Genomic DNA, 23,704 nt, shown 5'->3' on the forward strand with positions numbered 1-23,704 from the left:
CATGAGGTTAATTCTCTATATATGAGCCATCACAGTAGTTGATATCATCCGGCGCATTTGCTGAAAAATCCTCGGATTTTAATTCTGGAGGAAGTCTCCAATCTTCCTGCATCTGTCTGGCAGAGCTCAAATTAGTTATTTATCTTCAGGTCACAGTGCCAGGTTCATCTGTTCATACAAGTTTCTGTCTGAGGTAGAGAAGATGAAGGAAGCCCCTCTTTAAATAGTAGATAGCCATGGGTTGCCTACTAATGCTCTCATTGGAGGGCAGTAAGTAAAGCAAATATTCAAGTTAATAAATGGCATGATTTTCCTTACACCAATATATAAACACAGTCCCTGTCAGATATAGGAAAGAATTATACTTATCAGGCATAGCACTCATGTTCTTCTGGTAGCTGTGCAAGTTTTCTTAAGCAATGATCAATAAACAACACTTCAGCTTTGTTATACTGATCCAAATTTAAAGTTAGTCTGTCTTTCATCTGTACCTCTTAAAGGCTGCCCTCTCTCAGAACTTACTGGTACATGGTTTGTTTTCTTTGCGTTAAGGTCAGTCACAAAAGTATTAGCTGATCTGCTCCTGTAGCAATTTTGGAGTGTTTTAAGCACCTGCCAAAGGCTTGAAAATATAATGCAGTCCACTTGGCTTTTTCCTGACTTAGTTTTCAGATACACGAGTGCCTGCACTTCTGTTCTGATTAAGCCAAACAAACTGGCACCAACAGACTTCACTGACTTGACAGCTGCTGCCTTTATATCTTTGACATTTCAACACTTTTCTTTTTAACCAAGCTTAGTTAGTTTGTGTTTGAGTGGAAACTTTAAAATAATGACCACTGAAAAGCTAGAGCAGATTTTGGACATCGCAAGGACCTCAAAAATTTGTCATGTAAATGTATTTGTTGGGCTCAGTTTTGTAGGTGAAGTATACTGTATCCATATAATGAGCAAATTAAAAGCTCTTCACATCTGGGAGGGATAGCTCAGTGGTTTGAGCACTGGCCTGCTAAACCCAGTGAGCTCAATCCTTGAGGGGGCCATTTAGGGAACTGGGGTGTGTTAAAAACAAAACAAAAACAAAGAACAAAAAACACCCACCACACACTTGTCTGGGGATTTGTCCTGCTTTGAGCAGGGGGTTGGATTAGATGATCTCCGGAGGTCCCTTCCAACCCTGATATTCTATGATTTTATGATCCGCCTTCTGTGACTCAAAATGGAAGCTTTAAAAAACTAAGCTTCTCCCTATGAGAATTTAGCATCAGCCAAGTGCCCACCACAACTAGGTTTGGCAAAACCATAGAGAACTATAAATAAAGATATTTGGTGCTGTTACTGACTCAGCCTTAAAAACGAGACCTTGCTAAAAGATTTATTTTTAAATAATAGTTACTCTTTGGACAGTAATGCTACAAACAGATTTCTGAATCATCAATAAAGACTTTTTCCAAACAAAATGTTTCCTACACTGCATTTCTGGCCTTATGCCATGCTTCCTATCAGCAGTCCACCTGGAGATAGGATGAGTAGCAGCCAACAATGGAATAGGTAGCAGCAGCAGCATGCCGTATTTAGCACATAACAACCAGAAGCACTTTATACCAAGACAGCTCCCAAGAATGACTGTGAAGACTGCAGAACTCTATTTAGTTGTCTTCCCAGTTATTTTAATGTATTTAGGCTTGCTTCCACAAAGAAAAAGAGACTGCACTTTCCCTCCTCCACCCTGCAACCACATCAGGACAGCACCCTCTACGGATTCTCACAAGAAATTTTTTCATGGCCGCTCTGACAATTTTTCCTAAAATACTTAAGCTATATCTACACTGTGCACTTTGCAACGGTGCGGCTGTGCCACTGCAACCACACCATTTTAAGGTGCACAGCACAGCCGCTCTTTTTTGCTGGGGGAGAGCTCTCCCAGTGAAAATAAAATCACCCCCAACGAGAGGCATTAGCTTAAGTCACTGGAAGAGTGTCTCCAGCCAACAAAGCGCTGTCCACACCGGTGCTTTTCGTTGTTAAAACTTTTGTCGTTCCAAAGCAGGAGGAGGGGTGTTTACGCCTCTGAGCAACAAAAGTTGTAACTATGAAAGTGCAGCGTAGACCTGGCCTTAATTAACTTTAGGAAAAACAAATAAAAATGCACATCTACATGTCCAAATCATTGTAATTTATTTATGTAGGTCTTTATTGCAGACTCAATAATAAAGTAAAATAAAATAATAATAATAATAATAATAATGTACACTTGTCTCTATTCTTTACTGGACCTAAACAGAATAGAAACAAATAATGTGCTTTTCATGTTCTTGTCTTTTTTTGTTGTCATTTCTCCTGCTTTTTCGGTTGCCTTTTTTCAATTATTAATTATGATTATTAAAGACTTGCCAGCTAGTAAGTTTGTTTCTGTGGAAAAAAAGGTATTTGTATGTTTGTTAACACTGCTTTGCCCCCCAGTCACTGCCCAAAGGGCTGTGACCGCATGAAAAAGCCCCCGGGTGGCTGCATTACTCAATGGGGGGGGGGAGGAAAGAGAATAACAGAAAAAGTGAAAGTGGCAGAGGTGCTTAATGACTGTTTCAGTTTCCAACAGGAAGGTTGGTGGTGATTGGACATCTAACAATAGTGAATGCCAGTGAAAATGAGGTAGGATCAGAGGCTAAAATAGGAAAAGAACAAGTTAAAAATTACTTGGACAAATTAGATGTCTTCAAGTCACCAGGGCCCGACGAAATGCATCCTAGAATACTCAAGGAGCTGACTGAGGAGATATCTGAGCCATTAGCAACTATCTTTGAAAAGTCATGGAAGATGGGAGAAATTTCAGAAGACTGGAAAAGGGCAAACAGTGCCAATCTATAAAACAGGAAATAAGGACAACCCGGGAAATTACAGACCAGTCATTTTAACTTCTCTACCCAGAAAGATAATGGAACAAATAATTAAGCAATCAATTTGCAACTATCTAGAAGATAATAAGGTGATAAGTAACAGTCAGCATGGAGTTGTCAAGAACGAATTGTGTCAAGCCAACCTGATAGCTTTCTTTGACAGGGTAACAAGCATTATGTATAGGAGGGAAGCGGAAGATGTGATATATCTTGACTTTAGTAAAGCTTTTGATACTGTCTCGCATGACCTTCTCATAAACAAACTAGGGAAATGCAACCTAGATGCAGCTACTATAAGGGGAGTACAAAACTGGTTGGAAAACCATTCCCAGAGAGTAGTTATCAGTGGTTCAGTCATGCTGGAAGGACAAAACAAGTGGGGTGCCACAGGGATCAGTTCTGACTCTGGTTCTGTTCAATATATATTCATCAATGATTTAGATAATGGCATAGAGCGTACACTTATAAAGTTTGTGGACGATGTCAAGCTGGGAGGGGTTGCAAGTGCTTTGGAGGAAAACATTAAAATTCAAAATGACCTGGACTGGAGAAATGGTCTGAAGTAAATAGGATGAGGATAAATGCAAAGTACTTCATTTAGGAAGGAACAATCACTTGCACACATAAAAAATGGGAAATGACTGCCTAAGAAGGAGTACTACAGAAAGGCCTCAACTGGAGTATTGTGTCCAGTTCTGGGTGCCACATTTCAGGAAAGATGTGGACAAATTGGAGAGAGTCCAGAGAAGAGCAACAAAAATGATTAAAGGTCTAGAAAACATGACCTATGAGGGAAGATTGAAAAAATTGGGTTTGTTTAGTCTGGAGAAGAGAAGATTAAGAGGGGATATAACAGTTTTCAAGTACATAAAAGGTTGTTACAAGGAGGAGGGAGAAGAATTTTTCTTTTTAACCTCCAAGGATACGACAAGAAGAAATGGGCTTAAATTGCAGCAAAGGTAGTTTAGGTTGGACATTAGGAAAAACTTCCTAACTGTCAGAGTGGTTAAGCACTGGAATAAATTACCTAAGGAGGTTGGGGAATCTCCATCATGGAGATTTTTAAAAGCAGGTTAGATAAACACCTGTGAGGGATGGTCTAGATCAGTGGTTCCCAAACTTTAACAACCTGTGAACCCCTTTCACTAAAATGTCAAGTCTCGCGAACCCCCTCCTAAAAATGAATATTTCCAGGGATTGACTCCTTTACCTGAGTATAAATTATAAAAGCAGCAATCTTGGAAATATAACATTTGTTTATAATGACATAATTATTATTTATCATTAGTATGTAATAAGCAATAATACAGTATCTTTATTACATTATGAAAACGGCACCACTCTTCCAAGATCTCACTTTTGTAGCTTGTATCACTTTGAATAAGCCTGTTATAAGACAAGGCTCCTATGTTTCATCAAGGAGTATCAGATGTGAAACAGCATGAAGGTATTAAAGAAGCCAACTCAAAGAGTTCCTCCTACACAAGCATTCAGGTCTTGAGCAGTCCAGGCAAACAACGCAAGTTACAACAAAGCTTAAACTTGTTCTTCATAATTTTGAAAACAATACTAGCTGCCTATTTTAAAAACAGCAAAAACTATCCATCTCCCTTTCCAATTCTTATAAGGAGTCTTGAAGTTTAAATCTCCTCAGTGTGATAGATATGTTTGCTTTGATCTGCTTAGCTCTTGGAAGTCCAGGGGCTCCAGGCTGCTGGCCCCGTGCTGCCCGGGGTTCCTAGGGACAGCTCTGTCCGCCATTAGGGAATTTTTTCCCCCCCCAAGAACCCCGTAACATTTTGCAAACCCCTAGGGGTTCACGAACCCGTTTGGGAACCACTGGTCTAGATAATACTTAGTCCTGCCATGAGTGCAGGGGACTGGACTAGATGACCTCTCGAGGTCCCTTCCAGTCCTATGATTTGAGAAATGTTGCAAGGTTTGGCTTGAAACCAATTTAGAAAAGCTGTTACAAGTACCTTCTATAGCTATGAGAAGCACGTAAAGGCAGATTCAAAGGAATTAGGTGCTAAGGCTGAGTTCCTGTCAGAGTTCTACAGAGAAGTTTCCTGACAGCTATTTTCTACATTGCATTGATGGATAACAGAAGATTTTTGCTTGAGTTTGCCTTATAGCAAGTGAATTATGAAACTGGGAAACTCAATAGACTAGGTACATGTAAATGAGTTACTCATGACAAAAAGATAATTTACCTTTTCCGTAACTGGTGTTCTTCGAGATGTGTTGCTCATATCTGTTCAACTTAGGTGTGTGCACTGGTGCTGGAAGTTTTTCACTCAGTAGTATCTGTAGGGGACCGGCTCCAATGCCCCCTGGAATGGCACGCACATGTCACTGTTTTTAGGGTGCCGCCGGTTCCCCCCACCCTCAGTTCCTTCTTGCCAGAAACTCCGACAGCGAGGAAGGAGGGCGGGCTGTGGAATGGACATGAGCAACATATCTCGAACACCAGTTACAGAAAAAGTAACTGCCTTTTCTTCTTCGCATGCTTGCTCATGTCCATTCAACTTAGGTGACTCCCAAGCAATACCCTTAGAGGTGGGTAGGAGTTCACAGACGTGTAGATTACACCACAGCTCTGCCGAACCCAGTATCATCCCTGGTCTGCTGAGTGATGGCATAGTGAGCTGTGAACATGTGCACCAAGGACCACATCGCAGCTCGACAGATGTCATAGAATCATAGAATACCAGGGTTGGAAGGGACCTCAGGAGATCTAGTCCAACCCCCTGCTCAAAGCAGGACCAAGCCCCGGACAGATTTTTGTCCCAGATCCCTAAATTGCCCCCTCAAGGATTGAACACTCAATCCTGGGTTTAGCAGGCCACTGAGCTATCCCTCCCCTCCTGAATCAGGAAGTGTGCCAGGAAGACTGCCGAATATGCCTGCACTCTGACGATTGGCAGCGGCAGGACTCCCACCAACGCATAGCAGGTCTGAATGCAAGAGGTGATCCAGTTAAAAATCCTCTGTGAGGACACTAGGAGGCCCTTCATCCTATCAGCTTAGACATGAAAAGCTGAGTCCACTTACGGAAAGGCTGTGTCTGATATAGGTAGAAAGCCAGGGCCCTTCTTACGTCCAAAAGTGTGAAGGCACCTCTCTTCACTAGTCTCATGGGGCTTAGGGTAGAAGACCAGAAGGAAGATGTCCTGGCTCATGTGGAAGTAGACACCACCTTGGGAAGGAAGGCCAGGTGGAACTGGTGTAGGACCTTGTCCTTACAGAAGACCGTGTACGGCAGTTCTGAGGTCAGCACTCACAGCTTGGAGACTTGCCTCCCTAACGTCACCGCCACCAGGAAAGCTACCTTCCATGATAGGTGAGACAGGGAGCACAAGGCCAAAGTCTCAAAGGGCAGGCCTGTGAGGCTGGACAGAACCAAGTTGAGATTCTACTGAGAGGCTGGGGACCAAACTTGATGAAGAAGTCTCTCATGGCCTCTGAGGAACCTGACTGTCATGTCATGGGAGAACACCGTCTGCCCCTGGATTGGTGGATGAAAGGCAGAAATGGCTGCCAGATGCACCCAGATAGAGAAGTGTGCCTGGCCCTAGTTCCTCAAATGAAGCAGGTAGTCTAAGATCAACTGCATGGAAGAACGCCAAGGGGAGATGCCCCGTTTGGCCACCCAACAGGAGAACCTCATCTACTTTGCCAGATAAGTCTGTCTAGTTGAGGGCTTTCTACTCTCGAGGAGGCCCGTTCCTCAGGGTTCAGCTACACAACATCAACGCCATGAGGTGGCGGGACGCGAGGTTGGGGTTCAAGAGTCGACCATGATCCTGTGACAGCAGATCCGGTCAGAAGGCAGGGGCCATGGAGGAAAAACTAACAAGCTCGATAGCATCCTGAATCAAGGCTGGAGAAGCTGTGCTGGGGCGATCATGACAACCTGAGCCTGGTCTCTCTTGATTTTCACTAGGACCTTGCTGATGAGCAGAATTGGAGGGCATGCATACATCAGGCTTCCTGATCCACGGCAAGAGTAAGGCGTCAGAGAGGGAGCCCTTGTCCTTGCCGACCCCATCTGGAGCAAAACCTGTGGCACCACCTGTTCTGCCTGGTGGTGAACAAATCCACTTGGGGAGTTCTCCACTTCTGGAAGGTTGTGCCAGCTACCTCTGGATGGAGCACCCACTCGTGGTGAGAGGAAAAGTCCCTGCTTAGCTGATCTGCTAGTGTGTTCTTGGCACCTAGAAGGGGACATGCTTCTAGGTGGATTCCGTGGCCGATGCAGAAGTCCCAGAGATAGAGTGCCTCTAGACAGAGGGCCGAGGATCGCGCTCCCCCTTGTCTGTTGATATAGAACATTGAGGCTGTATTGTCCGTCAGGACTCTGACCACTCTGCCCGAAAGGTGAGGAAGAAAGACAGTGCAGACTTTGCGTGCTGCCCTGAGCTCTTTGATGTTTATGTGTAGCACTGTTTCCTCGGGGGACGACTAGCTTGGGTCTGGAGGGTGCTGAGGTGCGCCCCCTCAGCCGAGGTCAGGGGTGTCCAAAACCAAGTTGAGTGCGGAGTGCTGACAAAGGGAATTCCTTCCAGGACTTTCCGGGGTCAGTCCACCATCGCAGTGAGGCAAATATCATCGCAGGGATAGTAATGACCTTTTCCAGATGGTCCCTGGACTAGGAGTAGATCGTCACCAGCCAATACTGCAGGGGTCACATCTGGAGCCTGGCGTGGTGCACCACATATGTGCACGCTGCCATGTGACCTAGAGGCACAGGAACACCCTGGGCATGGTCAAAGGAAACGTGGGGACGTCCACGATGAGGTCCGTCAGTGCCCTAAATCTCTCCTAAATCTAAATGGCAGGAACGCCCTGGCACAGGTCGAGTCGAGCACCGCTCTGATTAACTCTATCCTCTGTACCAGAACTAACATGGATTTTTTGCTGTTTAATCAACAGGCCACTTGCGATGGCAAGTGGTTAACAGCATTGCGACATCCCTTTGGACCTGGAGCTGCCCTTGACTAGCCAGTTGTCGAGGTCTGGGTAGATCTGGACACCCCGACACCTGAGGTAAGCAGCCACCACCGACATGCACTTGGTAAATACCCGTGGTGCTGTCACTAGGCCAAACGGGAGGACCACAAGCTGATAGTGGTTGGGACCTACCGTAAACCAGAGGAAGTGTCTGGTTCCCTCAAAGATGGCAATGTGAAAGTACACATCTTTCAGATCGAGGGCGGTGTATGAGTCTCTCGGATCCAAGGAGGGGATAAGAGAGGCCATGCGGAACTTCACCTTTGCTAGGAAGCAGTTCAAGTCTCGCAGGTCCAGGATACGTTGCAGACCCCGGTGGCCTTTGGGATTTAAAAGTAGCGGGAATAGAACCCCTTGTTCCTGGTACTCTGGAGGAACAACCTCCACCACACCTAGCTGCAGTAACCCCAATGCCTCCTGCGCAAGGAAACTCTTGTGAGAAGGGTCCCTGAAGAGGGACGGGGAGGAGGATTGGAAGGAGTAAAAAGTAACTGAAGGGTATAACCCCGCGCCACCGTACTGAAGGAGCCATCCGATGTTATAGGTGCCCATGCAAGGAGGAAAGGAGAAAGGCAGCTGGCAAAAATAGGGGAGGGAGGATCCTGGGAACAGTCCGGTAGATCGCCCTCAGGCGTACCCTCAAAATAAGCGCTTGCCTGCCTGCTTATTACAGGCCAAGCTCAACTGAGAGGCCTGCAAAGGCGGGCAAGGATGGGAACGCACAGGCCTAGAGTTTTAAGGGTCGTGCGGGAGTCCTTTAGGCGATGGAGCTTACTGTCAGTCTGTTCCGCAAACAGGGCTTGCCCATCAAAGGGAAGGTCTTGCATCAACCGCTGAGCCTCCGTGGACAAGCCAGAGAGGAGCAGCCAGGATGCCCGGTGCTTGGCAATGGCCAAGGCCATGGTAAGGGCGGCAGTGTCCGCCGCATCAGACGCTGCTTGGAGAGTCGCCCTGGCCGCAGTCGTGCCCTCCTCCATAATTGCCCGAAACCCCTTCCTAGAAGCTTCAGAAAGAGAGCCCTCGAACTTGGCCATGTCTGCCACATGTTAAAATCATAGCGTCCCAGGAGGGCTTGATGGTTGGCCACCCTCAACTTGAGACTAGAGAACAAATAAACCTTACACCCAAACAAGTCTAGTCTCTTGGAGTCTTTGTTCTTAGGAGCCCAGCGACCTACGTCTCGCACTTGATGAGCAGTACTGGGATGAGGAGTGGGACCAGGAGTCAGAACAGGCCCAGTGCCAGGAAGCACCCACACGTGGAGATCCCTCAAACAGGGGGTCGCGAGCTGTCAGCCTCCACCCTAAACTCTGCTTTGCCTCCAGCATTTATAATGATGTTAAATATATAAAGAAGTGTTTTTAATTTATATGGGGGGGCACACTCAGAGGCTTGCTGTGTGAAAGGGGTCACCAGTACAAAAGTTTGAGAATCACTGTCCTAGAGGATCTGTGAGGGTCCGAGGAACGGTAACGTCACTCCCTCGACGGGTCTCTGGAGCAGTACCGCGGTCTCTGAGATACCAGGTGCCAGGACCGGTACTCCTGCCGGGAGCCACGTGCCTCCAAAGGTCTGCACCTGGTAGCCGCTGAGCTGCGCCTCAAGCCTCTCTGCCTGTGCCCAAGATCTGGGGACCAAATGGGGCTGCACTGCACTGCCTTTCGCGATCACATGCGTGGCAGCTACAGGAGGGTGAGTGCTGGCGGGACATTCCCCACGATGGGGAATGGTGCCACTGAGGTGGGGACCGAAGCAGTCTGAACGCAGGTTTACCCTGTGACCGGGGAACCAGGAGCCGGTGTGGGTGGCACATGATCTCCTGCGCCGCCTGCAGAGCCTCTGGCATGGACGGTACCCAGAGCTGATGGAGACCTCTGCCACTATCTGGGGTAGCCAGCAGGGAGCAGGTTAGTCTACATCGCTACACTGGATCTTGGACCAGAGATCCCAACGGGGGTGAAGAGTTGCCCGACATGGGACCTTGCTCGCACCCAGTCTTATCCTTTCCCTTGCAGGAATTTGGAGACCAGCCTCGCACCGTCTTCTTGGGCTTCTTGGTTGGAGCCATGGATGGAGACCGTGGGGCACTGTATACCAAGGTCACAGTGCCCAGCACCGAGTCAGAGTCTTGCTCCAGTGCCAGGGTGAGGGCAAACTCCATAAGGAGAGCTCTTATATGAATATCACGCTCCTTCTTAGTCCTTGGCTTGAGGGACTTGCAAATTTTGCACTTTTCACTAATGTGCCCTTCGCCCAAGCAACACAGACTACTGCTATGTGGATCATTAATGGGCATGGGCCACTTGCTGTGATCACAGGGCTTAAAGCCTGGGAACTGGGGCATGCCCCGTCCTGAGGCAAAGTCCCATTCAGGACCTACGGCTACCCCTAGAAGTCTCTAACTATAGCTAAGAGATTTATAAACACTAACAGAAAACTATACACACTATAATACAAGAAATAGCTACACCTCTACCCCGATATAACGCTGTCCTCGGGAGCCAAAAAAGTCTTACCGCATTATAAATGAAACCACGTTATATCGAACTTGCTTTGATCCACTGGAGTGTGAAGCCCTGTCCCGCCCCCCCGGAGCGCTGTTTTACCGCATTATATCCAAATTCGTGTTATATCGGGTCACGGTATATCGGGGTAGAGGTGTAGTTCATACGAATGAGCAGCAACAGTTCCAGCACCGTCACTGGTGGCAAGAAAGAACTGAGGGTAGGGGGAACCAGCAGCGCCCTATATATCGCGGCATGTGCATGCCACTCCAGGAGATGCTCCCGGAGCCGGTCCCCTACGGATACTGTGAGGGAAAAACTTCTAGCACCAGTCCAGGTGGCAAGCACACATACCTCAGTTGAATGGACATGAGCAAGGACTTGAAGTAAAAATGAAAGGTTCAAGATTGTCTGCACCATCTTATTAAGAAAGACCTCTTGTTAATAAGAAAATAAGAGACGTAAGGGAATCAGGATGAATCTACTGTAGATACCTGGTTTTTAAAGATTAAATGCAAGGTTACCAAAGCAACAAAATACACTACTGGAACTAAAATTTGCTCTCTCCTGACAGGCAAAAAAATACAGTCCAAATTGTGGTCTGTGAATTCTCTTTCACTGCTGGCACATGATGTATTTTTAAACACCAGACTATAGGTGTCACACATAAGCTGACTTTATTTGGCCACATTTTGTTTATCTTGCACTTCAACTTGCTTTTGGGCCAATGTAAGATGATTTTATGTAATCATATATACGTTTCCAGATCCACATAAATTTACAGGCCAAAGTTTCTCTACAAGATGGATTATCCTATACGGTTGCTGAAATGGCAGTGCTTTATCCAGGTAAATTGTGTATATTCCTATGTAGAGTTAAATGCCCCTTTAAAAAAAAAAAAAAAAAAAATCACACACACACACACACACACACACACACACACACACACACAGTATTGTATATATGAGATCACAGGTAAGATTTTCAAAAGGGCTCAGAGATGGCCTAATTCTGTTCCCATTGAAATCTCATCCCAAATATCTGACAATCCAGTAAATAAAGAGATTCAGGACAGTCTTTATTATAAGTTGCTTTTGTTCTTTATTGCTAATTTTTATTTGAAAGCTACTTCAAATTATTGGTTTGCAATATTATTTAAAGTTTCAAGAGAAAAAAACAACTTGCATTTAATATTACTGAAATATATTTACTATACACAAACAATAAAAGCAGCCACCACTTCATTAATCACTACCCTACAATCTTCTCTCAAATTCACTAAACATACAGACTTAACTCTGACCTTATTGAATAAGTGGATTTATAATGATTTACAGTGTAATAAGAGGCACGGAACTGTTTAGGCAATAGAATAAACACAAAGTCTGGAGGTGCTGAACTAAGTTTATTGAAGTAAGTAAAGTGTAAAATGCTAGAGTAGAGACAAACTCCAAACATTCATTGTGTATCCTTCTTTCAAGAGAAATAGTATGCAGAACTACATTTAAATTGTTAAGCTTGGAGAGGATATTACTGTATTCAGGCTGTAGGAGAAGAAACAAATGTTTGTTGTAAAGGAATGTGACTGTGTTTGTGGCTGCAGATTTAAAAGAGTGTAAGTTGCAAAATAAGTGGGGCCCTACCAAATTCAAGTCCCATTTTGGTCAATTTCACCGTCACAGGATTTTAAAAATTGTAAATTTCATGATTTCAGTTACTTAAATCTGAAATGTCAGTGTAACTGTGGAGGTCTCAACCCAAAAGGGGGCCATGGAGGGGTTGCAATACTGCTACCCTTACTTCTGCGCTGTTTCTGGCACTGCCTTCAGAGCTAGGCAGCTGGAGAGCAGCAGCTGCTGGCTGGACACCCACCGCTGAAGGCAGCACCGCTGTCAGCAGCAGCACAGAAGTGAGGGTGGCATGGTATGGATGGGGGCCCTCACTTTTGGTGGGGGCAGAGCCAGCTTCATGGGTGGGCAAGCTTCTTTACTGTCCCACCGGGTAGTGTGGTGTGATGTGGCCCTGCCCTCTCTCACCCTTTGCCAGAGCTGGGTTTCCCAGGCACTCTCCCATCCCCTTGAGAACCAGGGCGCTGTGGTTGGGAAGGGGGGCTCTGTGGTCAACCCCAGACACAGCAAGCCCAAGGTCCATTAACTCTTGAGTGTCAGGGCACTGGGCCTGCAGCCAGGGAAGGCCAACGTTGGGGGCACCATGGCCGAGGGCTCCTACCATACAACGGGCTCCTACAACTTGTCCTGGCCAGGCTGGTGAGGGACAGGACTTCTTCTTCCCCTACAGGGACCACTCCCAGGACTGGGTCAGACCCACCTCCAGGAACCTCCCCCTACTGCAGGAAGTTCTGCGGCTGCTAGCTAGGAACTCAATTCTAAAGGTAGCACCACTGCCAGCAGCAATGCAGAAATAAGGGTGTCATGGCAGGGTATTGCCATCTTTACTTCTGTGTTGCTGCTGGCTGCTTTCAGAGTGGGGCGGGCGGCCAGCCAGCATCTGCCGTTCTCCAGCTGCCCAGCTCTGAAGGCACTGCAGAAGTAAAGGTAGCAATACCTACTCCTGTGGGAATTCGCTGCCAAAATAAAATATGCAGAATTTTAATTTTTTGTCAAAACAACAGTATAATCACTCCAGTTTCAATTATTTGGGTAATTTTTTTTTCAAGATGCTTGTCGACAATACACACAATGAAAGATTCCTCCCAGGGGTAGAGAGTTAAAGAAACCTCTACAACAATCCAGTTCGGGGGTGCTGGATGGGGCCCCCAGACACCTGAACTCCCCTCCCCCACAGCCCAGCTGTGGGGACACTCACACCCTCCGACCCCCAGAGCTCAGCCGCAGGGCAGCCACCAGCACCCCCAGAGCCTTTACTCCCTCCAGCTTCTTTACTGTCCCACCGGGTAGTGTGGTGTGATGTGGCCCTGCCCTCTCTCACCCTTTGCCAGAGCTGGGTTTCCCAGGCACTCTCCCATCCCCTTGAGAATGAGGCTGAAGCAGCCAGAGCATGCAGAGCCTCTATCCCCGCCAAGCTGGGTACTCCACTCACTGCAAGCTGGGCTCTGCAGAGTCCAGTGGCCCACAGTAGTGGCTGCAGGGGAAACAATCTAATTCCCATAACCTTTGAGTATCTATAAAGTCAAGCAAGCTTGTAAAAATGAATCAGAGTGCTGTTCAAACCATGACTTTCATATAATTTTTACTATTTATGCCTAAAGGGTTTACCAAATGACAATATTCAGTAATATTAAGACGTGGGAAAGCGTACTAACTGGCTACTTTACAGTGTCAATACTGCTTCTATAAAAAGAACAGAAATTGAATTAAGCAGAAGTAAACTGCAATAAAACCAAAAAAATTATCCCTTTGATTTTTTCACCCAAGTCACCACCTTCACTTTAGAACATAGATCCCAGGAGGATTTCAACCCCCTACTTTCTCCTCCTCAAAACACCATTCTTCCGTAAGGCCCATCAGTGTTAATACACCACTGTGTCTTGGAGTAGGATTCAAGAAAACGACAACATTTAAAAAACAAATTGAGCCATTATGCTTTGCAACCACTATGTCTGGTCTACAATAAACTATTTTGTAGTTTTGTCTTCTTAGATTGCAAGCTCATTGGGGCAAGAATTAAAACTTTACTCTATATCCTGCATAGCACTACTTATGCTATCAGTGATCATATTAGAAGAAATCTATAACAAAGATCTCTATACTCATTTATTTTCCAGTACTAGAAAAACTATTTGAAAAGTATTAGAAATATGTACCTATCCATTATAGATAGCAACAGGTTTGCAAGTTTGAAGAAATTAATACTTGGCCAACAATTTCATTACCCCTTTTAGCTCTGCTGCTGATGTGGTACTAAAAACTGAGCTGTAACAAACCGGGACTGTGCAAAATATACAGAAATGCAGAGATACACCACATTTATTGTCTGATTATTTTACATTGATTATGATCTGGCTATATCAGCAACCTCGAAACTAGAATTTCAAAGCGATAAAAAAAAGGTGTTTATACAGTGACTTCCAAAAACAAATAAAAAGGGGTCATCTTAAAATTAAGATTTTTGGCTTTTTAAGTATGTATACTCCAAGTCTGATGCTGAACATATTAGATATAACTTTAATATGTCTTATAACAGAAACAAGAGTCCAGAGACAGGCAATAAAATTGATTAAAGAAACAGAAAGACATGCATATAAAAGGTTCCAACTGTTTATAGGAGACAAATGAAAGAATATGATAGAAGCATACAAAATAATAGTAGAAAGAGGTTACGACTTTTCTCCTCATCTAAAAATGTTGACTTTTAATGAAATTCAAAAGCAAACTTACAACCACAAAAATTTAAATAGTGGGCCAGTTAGAGAAAAAAAAACCCGTGCAACTCACTAATACATCATCGAGGCCCTGAACTCAGTAAAGTTTTTAAAAAAGGATTAGAATATTTTTAGGGACAATTAGAGCATATACATTTACTTTAAAATAGGATAAAAAATAAGATGTAAACCCATCATAGCATAAACCAGCTCTAACTGATAAAGATCCTCAATGGGCAGCTTAAATTATAATTGCTCACTCTGGGGAGACAGGATACTGGACGACATAGTCTGATCAGGAATGGCAATTCCTACGTTCCTAATTGTTCTATCACAGATGTCACATGGAAGGAGTTAGATTCCAATTACTTGTACATTTCAAGTGGTCTTAATTCTAAACTAAAAATCACACACACTGAAGCGCTCTTTAGAAGAAAGTGATTAAAGAAAAAAGCCAACACTGAACTGACAATCTTTTACAATAATTTAGGACAGTTTTTGTTAGTTGGAAAAAATAAGATTTAGAGTTACCTTGGAGGTTTATGGTACTGGCATAGGAAGTCGAACCTATCATCTGGCACAGGTACCCGACTCTCATTTGGATCAATAGTGCAGAAAGGGAAGTTTTCTGCTGCTGCTTGACTTTTTGTTAACACATTGAAGAATGTGGATTTCCTAAAAACAAAATGAAGACCCTCTTAATCCAGTTTCATTTAGAGATATTAAGAGCAAGATAAAAATTTCTCTCATTCTATTCTGAGATCCAAAATACAAAGACCGGATCCCACAAAATAATTAATATTATGAACAAAGATCATACCACCGTGAATTAGTACAGACCACAAGAGGAGTTAAAAACTAAACATTATCAACTGTCCCTCTTCTAGTATAAGATGCTTTCAAAAGGTACAAAGGGGAAAATGGAAACCCAACCCCCATTTGGGTCTTTAAAAATTTCTCACTAAATGTTATCAAAACAAAAGAAAGGTACAGTAAACCACAAGCAGAACACTAAAATGTTGTGTTCTACTCATGGCAAAAACTACACTTATTCCTACAATGCAAAAGAAGATAAAATGGCCAGGTATGAAACAACTATTTTCTTATCCAACTGAAGTAATTCCACACTGACAAATGAGTTTGAAACTCTTTCCCGGTTTCTACAAACTCTTGTTCTTTAAATACTTTGGGCATTATTTAGATCCATACCATCTATACTACTTGTGCTGAGCAGAACATTTAGACTTAAATAGGCAAGAGAAAAGAGATGAGAGGAAAATCTAAAGAGAAGTCTGAAAAGGACATATTAAACAATTCTGAAAAATTCTGTATGGATACTGTATTCTTCTAGTTAAAAGAGACAGAACTATCTTAAACTTTCCTTACCATGTGAGCTAGCCACCAATAGTAGAGCATTTTCACTCAGACCATGTTACAGACTGCTTATATCGCTCAGTCTGCCATTTATTTTTAACTTTACCTGACTCCTCAGTCCTCTCTGAATGCTTAATACATAAGTCTATTGAAGAGAACAAAAAGGCTCCCATTACATTCAATATTCTTTGGATCAGATCCTGAGTTATAAGTCTACTATTCTATTTTTTCCTGTGTTGCTATTATTGCCCTTTTAATTTCAGACAGACTCTTGGTGGCTTATAGAAAGCTATGAAAAATCCCATTATTAAAATCAGAATTTTGAAAGTTGAATTAATTGAAATATACACTACAACAATCAGTTAACTTATTTTGTTGTTACATGCATCGTACCTAAAATCATTTGTCTCAGAGATGCCATCCACTTAAAAGTTACATTTTCATCTGAAAATTATGAACCTACTAGTGTGACAAAACTCCAGTTTTTTTACTTGGTTATCTGACAATACTCGTTTCTGGTACACACTTTCACCAGGTTCTGCAAAAGGGTGTGAACAAGCAGGTGTGAGCAGAGAAAGCAATGGAAAGCACAAGGAGGGTATAGAAATATAGGCCCACATTAGAAGATTTGGGTAAACAGTGGCTTTAAATCGAGTTGGATATTAGCATAAGCAATAAGACCAAAGTACATGATCAAAAAGAGTGAGATCATGAGAAAAAGTTGTATTTTGAAGGGTCACTTCAACACAACCAGTGTTCATATTTAATGTTTGTGCTGAAGTAATAGAAATAAAACACTTAATTGGATACTGGGTGCAATCAGTAATTGGTTCTAAGTTTGTTTTATGTATTATTTTAAAAATGGCTTCATCTGGCATTAGCTAAATTGTTGGTTAAAGAGTATAAAAAAAAGTAAACTCTTCAAGGGATGGTAACATCTGCCTGACCAAGCTGGAGATGACCAATATGGCTAAGCATCCCTGGGTTTAACCTGTTTGTAAATATCTTGATCAAATGCTTATAAATGTTTTGTTGCTATTTGGATATAGTAAATTGCTTATTATTTAGGCTTATTAGGCATGTTTAGATCAATTTTATAAATACCATCTAGCCTTTACATTTAATAAAGGAATTTATGGTTAAATTAGCATCGTGGTAATACCCTGTATAAATAATAATTCCAACAGAGTATTTTTGCTGCTGTCCTCATAAAGTTTTTAAAAGGAACTTCTGGGCTAACAGGAAAGCAGCATATCCTTTTTCTTAACTTACACAACTTAAATGGTACTCTTATCAGAATGTATTGTCAATTTAAAAAAATTGATTAACAGTGTCTGTTGTAGTTTATTTTCATATTTGCATAAAGTATTTAAAAAAAAACAGTGAAAAAGAAAACACTGCAATCATTTAACTAAAAGTTTTATTCCTGTGAGGAGGAAGGGGTTTTTTTTGTTTTGTTTTTTTAAAGTAAAGTACAACTACCAATCTTGTCACCTATTGAGATCTGGGAGTATCCAGAGGTCCCACCCCTAGTCTAAGGGAGGGAACAACTGAACCCGGGGCTCAAATAATTCCAGGGGACAACTAATACTGGTCAGAGGGCAATCGTCAGTAATGAGAGACACTGTCTATCTTTGACACAGCAGCATGTAGGATCCTTCATTGGATCCAGGCATGATGGCTTGCTGCACACTGACCCTGACCCGTTGAAAAACGGTTCAGAAGGTCCATGAGCAGCATGGCAAATCAAAGCTGAGTAAATGCACGGTCAGGTCATTATAAGACACTGGTTTCTGACGTCCACTGCAGACCATTATTCACACCACATTGACGTCACAGAGAAATCTGGGCAGGGGAAGTTGCCTATAACGGATGTCTCGACAAGAAGCACATTCTTGGGTGGTCAAAGCGGTCTGTGTATAATGGCAAGCTCAGGTCTGCCCTGATGTTCTCAACCATTCTGTCTGTAGCATCCTCATGGCAGACATGCAGAAGAGTGATGTTTAACATGGGGAGCAACAGCACTGATGCGGGTCAAATCGTACCAGCTATGATACGCATGATGGAATACAGATGAACATTAACCAACTTGATGCGAGACAAATGGAGTCAGATTAGAGCACAACATTCTGCTGCAGAGTAACAGAGGCCTAAACTGAACCATCGGCGAGTTTGAACGTTTGTGCCCCATTCGCTGGCCTATTTACTTATGTTGTTATGCAACCTCATCTTAGCATCAGTTTTCCAAATGCAGCATAATCACCAATGACTATTAATAATCCACCAAAAACTTCATGCATTTCAGTTATTCCAACATCTTCAATTAAAGAGAAGTCTTACATTTAACCTCTTTGATAGAAGTTTTGAGATCTACAGATGAAAAGAGCTATTATCACACTTCCTATCAAATTTCTCTCACACAAACAATGTAGCATTAAACTTTTATATAAACTCATTTCATTCACAGATCTCAGCAAACTTTACCAAGGAAGGAAAATATAAAGTTATTCTTAGTGCTTATGACTGTGGGGCATCCTTAACCCATCCCTGTCTACAGTCTTCCCTCTTAAACTTACCCATTACTAGTAGTAGTACACACAGCCCACAGAAGCATGAAAGTTAGGAATGGTAACAGATTACTAGCATTATCTCCCTGGCAAAAAAAGGATTGTTTCTTTCAGTATATTCTCTCTCCACTATCTTTTTTTTTTTCAGCCCTTTATATACTGTTCTATAATAACAGTATAGTATTTTTCGTGTTCTCAACTAAAAAAAAAAAAATTAGATTCTTTCATTTTAGATGTTTCCACAAAAAATAACCAATTTTCAAATGAGAGCGACTTTCAAAAATGTTCTGATTTAAGCCAACACCCCCAAACATAGCTTCTTTTTTTAAATGATCAAAATTCACTACCTGTTTCACAAATGAATTGGCGTCAATTCCTCAAACACTTTATACAGATTTAGTTATTCACCTGCTTTTTATTTCAAGAGGATAGGCTTCAATGTGCATATTAGCATATATGACTAGAATGCATTTTAGACCTCTGATTGTTGTTTCTTCACATTCAAACAAATAATAAAATTGACAAGCCAGATCATGACTGGGTAGCATTCATGACACATCTGATTCAAACAACATCAACAACCAATGGCGCCTAATCAGATCGTTTCATCTAACTAATAAATACATAAATAAAATAAAGCTTAGAGTTTTGTTCCATGCTGTATGTATTCAACACTTAACTGATAAAATGCATACTAAATACAACGACCTACAGTCTGGAGCATGGATAAGCAAAGCTTCTCCTCTCAGTTACCTACCCAACATTTGGCAGTCCAACAATGCCGATTTTCAGGGACGTCCCAAACCTTCCAATGATTGGATGGGGCTTAACCCCATCATCACCTCCCTTTTTGGGGGGCATCTGAAATGACAACATAGAAAACACTTAATGTTTGGAGCCCGGGACCCCACCCTCCAGGTTCCTTTTTAGTCCCTCAAAGCCTACAACAGGCAGCCTACGAACGCCCCACACACGTTTCCCTTCCCAGAGAGATTACAGGTACCTTTCTGGGAGCCATAATAGCAAGGCACCACAGGCAGAAGCAGCAGCCGGCGACCGGGCACAGAGCAGCGCATGGCCCCCTCACGCAGCACAGAGACCGTGCGTGGCTCAGTAGGTGGATTGGGCTGCTGCAGCTTCTGCAAATCCCCTGCAAAGGCTGAGCTAAAAATAACCGGCTCAGAGCCCAAGAGGGGAGCGAAATTTAACACACACACCCCCGGCCTGCCCGAGGCAGCTGACGCCCCCTGCTCCGCTTCCCAGCCTGACGCGTGCGGATGTGAGGGGCATGGCGCAGCGGCGCGGACTGCCGGGCGGGCACTCGGCCAGCTGGGCACCGACTCGTGCGCCTGGGCATGGCGAGGCCGAAGCGCCCCACCCGAGAGCCGGGCGCCGCTCCCTTGCCTCTGCCCGGGGAGGCTGCCGCCAGCCGGACAGGCCCGGCCTGCCGCCGAAGACGCGCTGCTGCCCCTTGCCCCGGCCCACTCCGGGGCAGCTGACAGAGGGGTGCAGCGCTGCACGAGGCCTGCTCCGCGGCCCCTGGTTCCTGTCGGGCCGCAAAGAGACCGGCGCGGCGGTGACAGCACCCAGCTCCCCCGCGGCAGATGCCCCCCGGGCGGGCGTGGAGCGGGCGGGTTCACCTTGCTGAGACGAGGGGGGTTATGATTACACTGTCCCCGCCGGCCTCAACCACGAGAGCGCGAACACCACGGCCACGCACGCTCGCACCCCAGCAGCAGGCGGAACAGGCGGGGCCCACGCTGCCTCCCATTGGGCGGGGACGCCCAGAGAGGAAAGGTCACGCCGAAGGAGGGGGAGCCTCGTGCTCGCACGGGCGTTGGGGGAGGCTCTAGCGGCGGTTGAGGGAGTGGGGAGTCACGCGCTGGCTCGCCCTCGCCCTCCTCCAGCCTGTGTGTGTGGCGCGCGCGCGCACACGGTACGGTACAGCTCTCCCCCTCGCGTCCCGCCCTGCAGCCCGCTGGGCCTGTCACAAATCCGGCAGGAGCGGCTCTCCTCCTGCCCCTCTCTAACGTTAATTATTAAGCGTTTCTATAGCCCTGGGCGGGGCCAGAGACAGGCTCGGGCCCTGCCCCTCAGCCCGCCCGCCGAGCTATCACGGCAATAAGGAACTACTTCCGTATGATGACGGCAGCTGGCCTCGGAGAGCGATCACCGGGGGAAGGGGAAATTACTCCAAATGTACAATGTCGCAGAGATCAGGCTCCTCGGGTTCTTTGTGTTCAAAATTAGTGCTTGGTAAACTGGCTGTCACCCTCACCGGCCGCAACAAACTCTTGCTGCTGCTTTCATGCCAGGGTGGTCCCGCGGCTCTGCAGTGCGGGGGTGCAGAAGGGGGGGGGGTGTTGCCAGATAAGACCGTAGAAACCAGGTCCTGGCTATTCTGCAGCTCCCATGGCATTGTTCTTAAACAAATAGCGTTGAATCCTCGTATAATATCCCTTTCCTTCCCCAGCCCACCCCTGTCACCCAATATGAGCATAGTGCTGCTTGCCACACTTCTATGCTATGCAATTGAATGGTATTGTTCCTATGTAATTGGTAAAATGCTTTAGGATGCTTGGGGATGAAAGACACTGGATTATGGGTACTATGTTTATAGACACATGCTATAAAACACTGGATTATGGGTACTATGTAAATAAATATTATTAAATATTTTTACTCTCACTCACTCCTCATTTCTACTTGGGATGGTTGTGGTTCAGTACACATTTTCACTCACTGGACTTGACTTCCTGTTCAGATGCCCTGGTACAGTTGTTTTATAGTCTCTTTTCAACTCAGAACTCCTTGGCTCAGCTTCTATTTAAGCATTTCTTACAGACAATCACCCAAGCAGTGGGCATGATTTAAAAGTACTACAGAAAGAAGGCTGTATGGTGCTAATGCTGCGCAGAATCCATTTTATAATGCTTGCTGAGTTTCACTTATTAGGAGAAAGACACACTTTTACATGACGTGTGTTTATCAGGGCATGCACTTTACCATAGTTCATTTGTGATGACGGATTTTGTTCTCTGTGTTTTAATGAAATTTAAAATCTCACTTTTTAAAAAATTTCTCCTATACAGACCCCTACTGCTCAAGCATTTTCCACAGAAAATTCCTACTGAAGCCAATTTGTGCTCTCAGATTGTCCCAGCTTCTGGTGATCAGCCTAAACCTTAAGGGTATGTCTACACTGCCGTGTAAGAACAGAGTTAGTGGAACTCAAGTCCATGGACCCAGGACGTGAATGTATACACTGCGCATGAACTCTCAGTTTAGAATTTCAGGACTCGGGCCCAATACGCCAATGTCTACACTGCAGTATGCAGATCTGAGTCAAACCAGCATATCCCAGGCTTCCTAGTGCTCTCCCGAGCTATGACCGCTCTGGTTTGTGATGGAGTGTGGGAAAACTGACTGCCCACCCCATGCGTTACAGGAAATTGTCACAGCTCACCAACACTTCTTGTTGAGACATCTTTTAGATCTGCATGCTCCCAGCAACAAGAGCCAACCACATGAAGGAGTCACCATTTCAAGAGCTTCTGTTGCTTGCTTGCTTTCACTTCTGTTTCTGCTAAGAGATAGAGCATCTATAAGAAGCTGGTGGACATTCTGACAGTGTTTTCTGAGCTATCAAGGGTGCCTACTGGAAAAGGGGGACAACGCGGACATGAAAAAATTGAACTGGCTGACGCTGCTTGTGACTCTTGGTGTAGCCGCTGATGCCCTAGACCAGCACTTCTGGAGCAGGGCCACAAGCACAGACTGGGGGGATTCTATCACCAGGGCTGATTAGCAATGAATCCAGCACTTTCACATGAAGAAAACTACATTTCTGGAGCTTCTGAGCAGCTTGCCCCAAACCTTCAGTGTCAAGACAGACAAATGAGGGCAGCCGTTCTGGTTCAGAAACAGATTGCTATAACCACGTGGAAACTGGCTATCCCAAACTACTACACGTCTGTTGCTAACCATTCAACGTTGGAAAGTCAACCATGGGTAAAGTGGGCGCAGAGATTTTTGAGGCAATCAGGCATGTGAGTTATCCAAAGGTAGTGGGCATAAACAAGATCCCTGAAGTAATTGCTAGTTTTAAGAAAATGGGATTTCCAAAATGCATAGGGGCCATATATGCAAATTATGTGGCCATAGTTCACCCTCCCCAAAAAGCATGAGCATGTAAATCGCAATAGGTACCACTCTATTATTATGCAGGCCCTTGTACGTGCCACTGGAAAGGCTTGTGATGCCAGGATTTTCCAATGATCAGGAATCTGCATTAATGGACAGACTGGGACACTATTCCCACTGGATGGCATTGTCATAAATGGAGTAACAGTCCCCATTGTTATCCTGGGGGACCCCACATACCCCCTTTTGCCTTGGCTTATGAAACTATATCCTGATCTCAGACAGCCTGTTAAAAATGTTTAATTACATCTCAGCAGGTTCAGAATAGTGATTGAATGTGCATTTGGCAGACTTTAATCTGGCTGGTGCTATTTATAGAAACATTTGGATTCCAGTGTCATCAAGACCATTTGAATTATTGTGGCTTACCGTGCTCTACACAATCTTTGTGAAGCCAAAGGTAAGCCATTTGCTCCTGAATGAAACTGTGACAGTAATGGATTGCTGAATCAACACACTCAACTATAAAGTGCAGCTATCACAGCTGGGGCAGGACAGAGCCATCACGTCCATAAAATTGACTAAAAAGCAACAGAGGGTCCTGTGGCACCTTTGAGACTAACAGAAGTACTGGGAGCATAAGCTTTCGTGGGTAAGAACCTCACTTCTTCAGATGCAAGTAATGGAAATCTCCAGAAGCAGGTATATATCAGTGTGGAGATAACGAGGTTAGTTCAATCAGGGAGGGTGAGGTGCTCTGCTAGCAGTTGAGGTGTGAACACCAAGGGAGGAGAAACTGTTTCTGTAGTTGGATAGCCATTCACAGTCTTTGTTTAATCCTGATCTGATGGTGTCAAATTTGCA

General features: G+C 44.5%; 1 protein-coding gene across 3 annotated transcripts in view; it reads right to left on the bottom strand.

The window, feature by feature from the left end:
* The window catches only part of OLA1 (Obg like ATPase 1), a 199,587-nt gene extending 179,018 nt beyond the window's left edge, over positions 1–20,569 (bottom strand). The window contains exons 1-3 of one of the 3 annotated variants that reach the window (XM_034785648.1): positions 20,338–20,559; positions 19,455–19,558; positions 15,288–15,431 (exon numbers count right to left, since the gene is read on the bottom strand). In XM_034785648.1, coding sequence (XP_034641539.1) covers positions 15,288–15,431; positions 19,455–19,558 — 248 coding nt within the window. In that variant the 5' untranslated portion in view covers positions 20,338–20,559. Of the gene's footprint in view, positions 1–15,287; positions 15,432–19,454; positions 19,559–19,700; positions 19,721–20,337 lie in introns of those variants that run through there. The other 2 variants (XM_034785647.1, XM_034785649.1) reach the window with 2 other exon arrangements.
* Positions 20,570–23,704: the final 3,135 nt, after the last annotated feature.

The sequence above is a fragment of the Trachemys scripta genome, chromosome 11 (assembly GCF_013100865.1).
Source record: "Trachemys scripta elegans isolate TJP31775 chromosome 11, CAS_Tse_1.0, whole genome shotgun sequence".
NCBI lineage: Eukaryota > Metazoa > Chordata > Testudines > Emydidae > Trachemys > Trachemys scripta.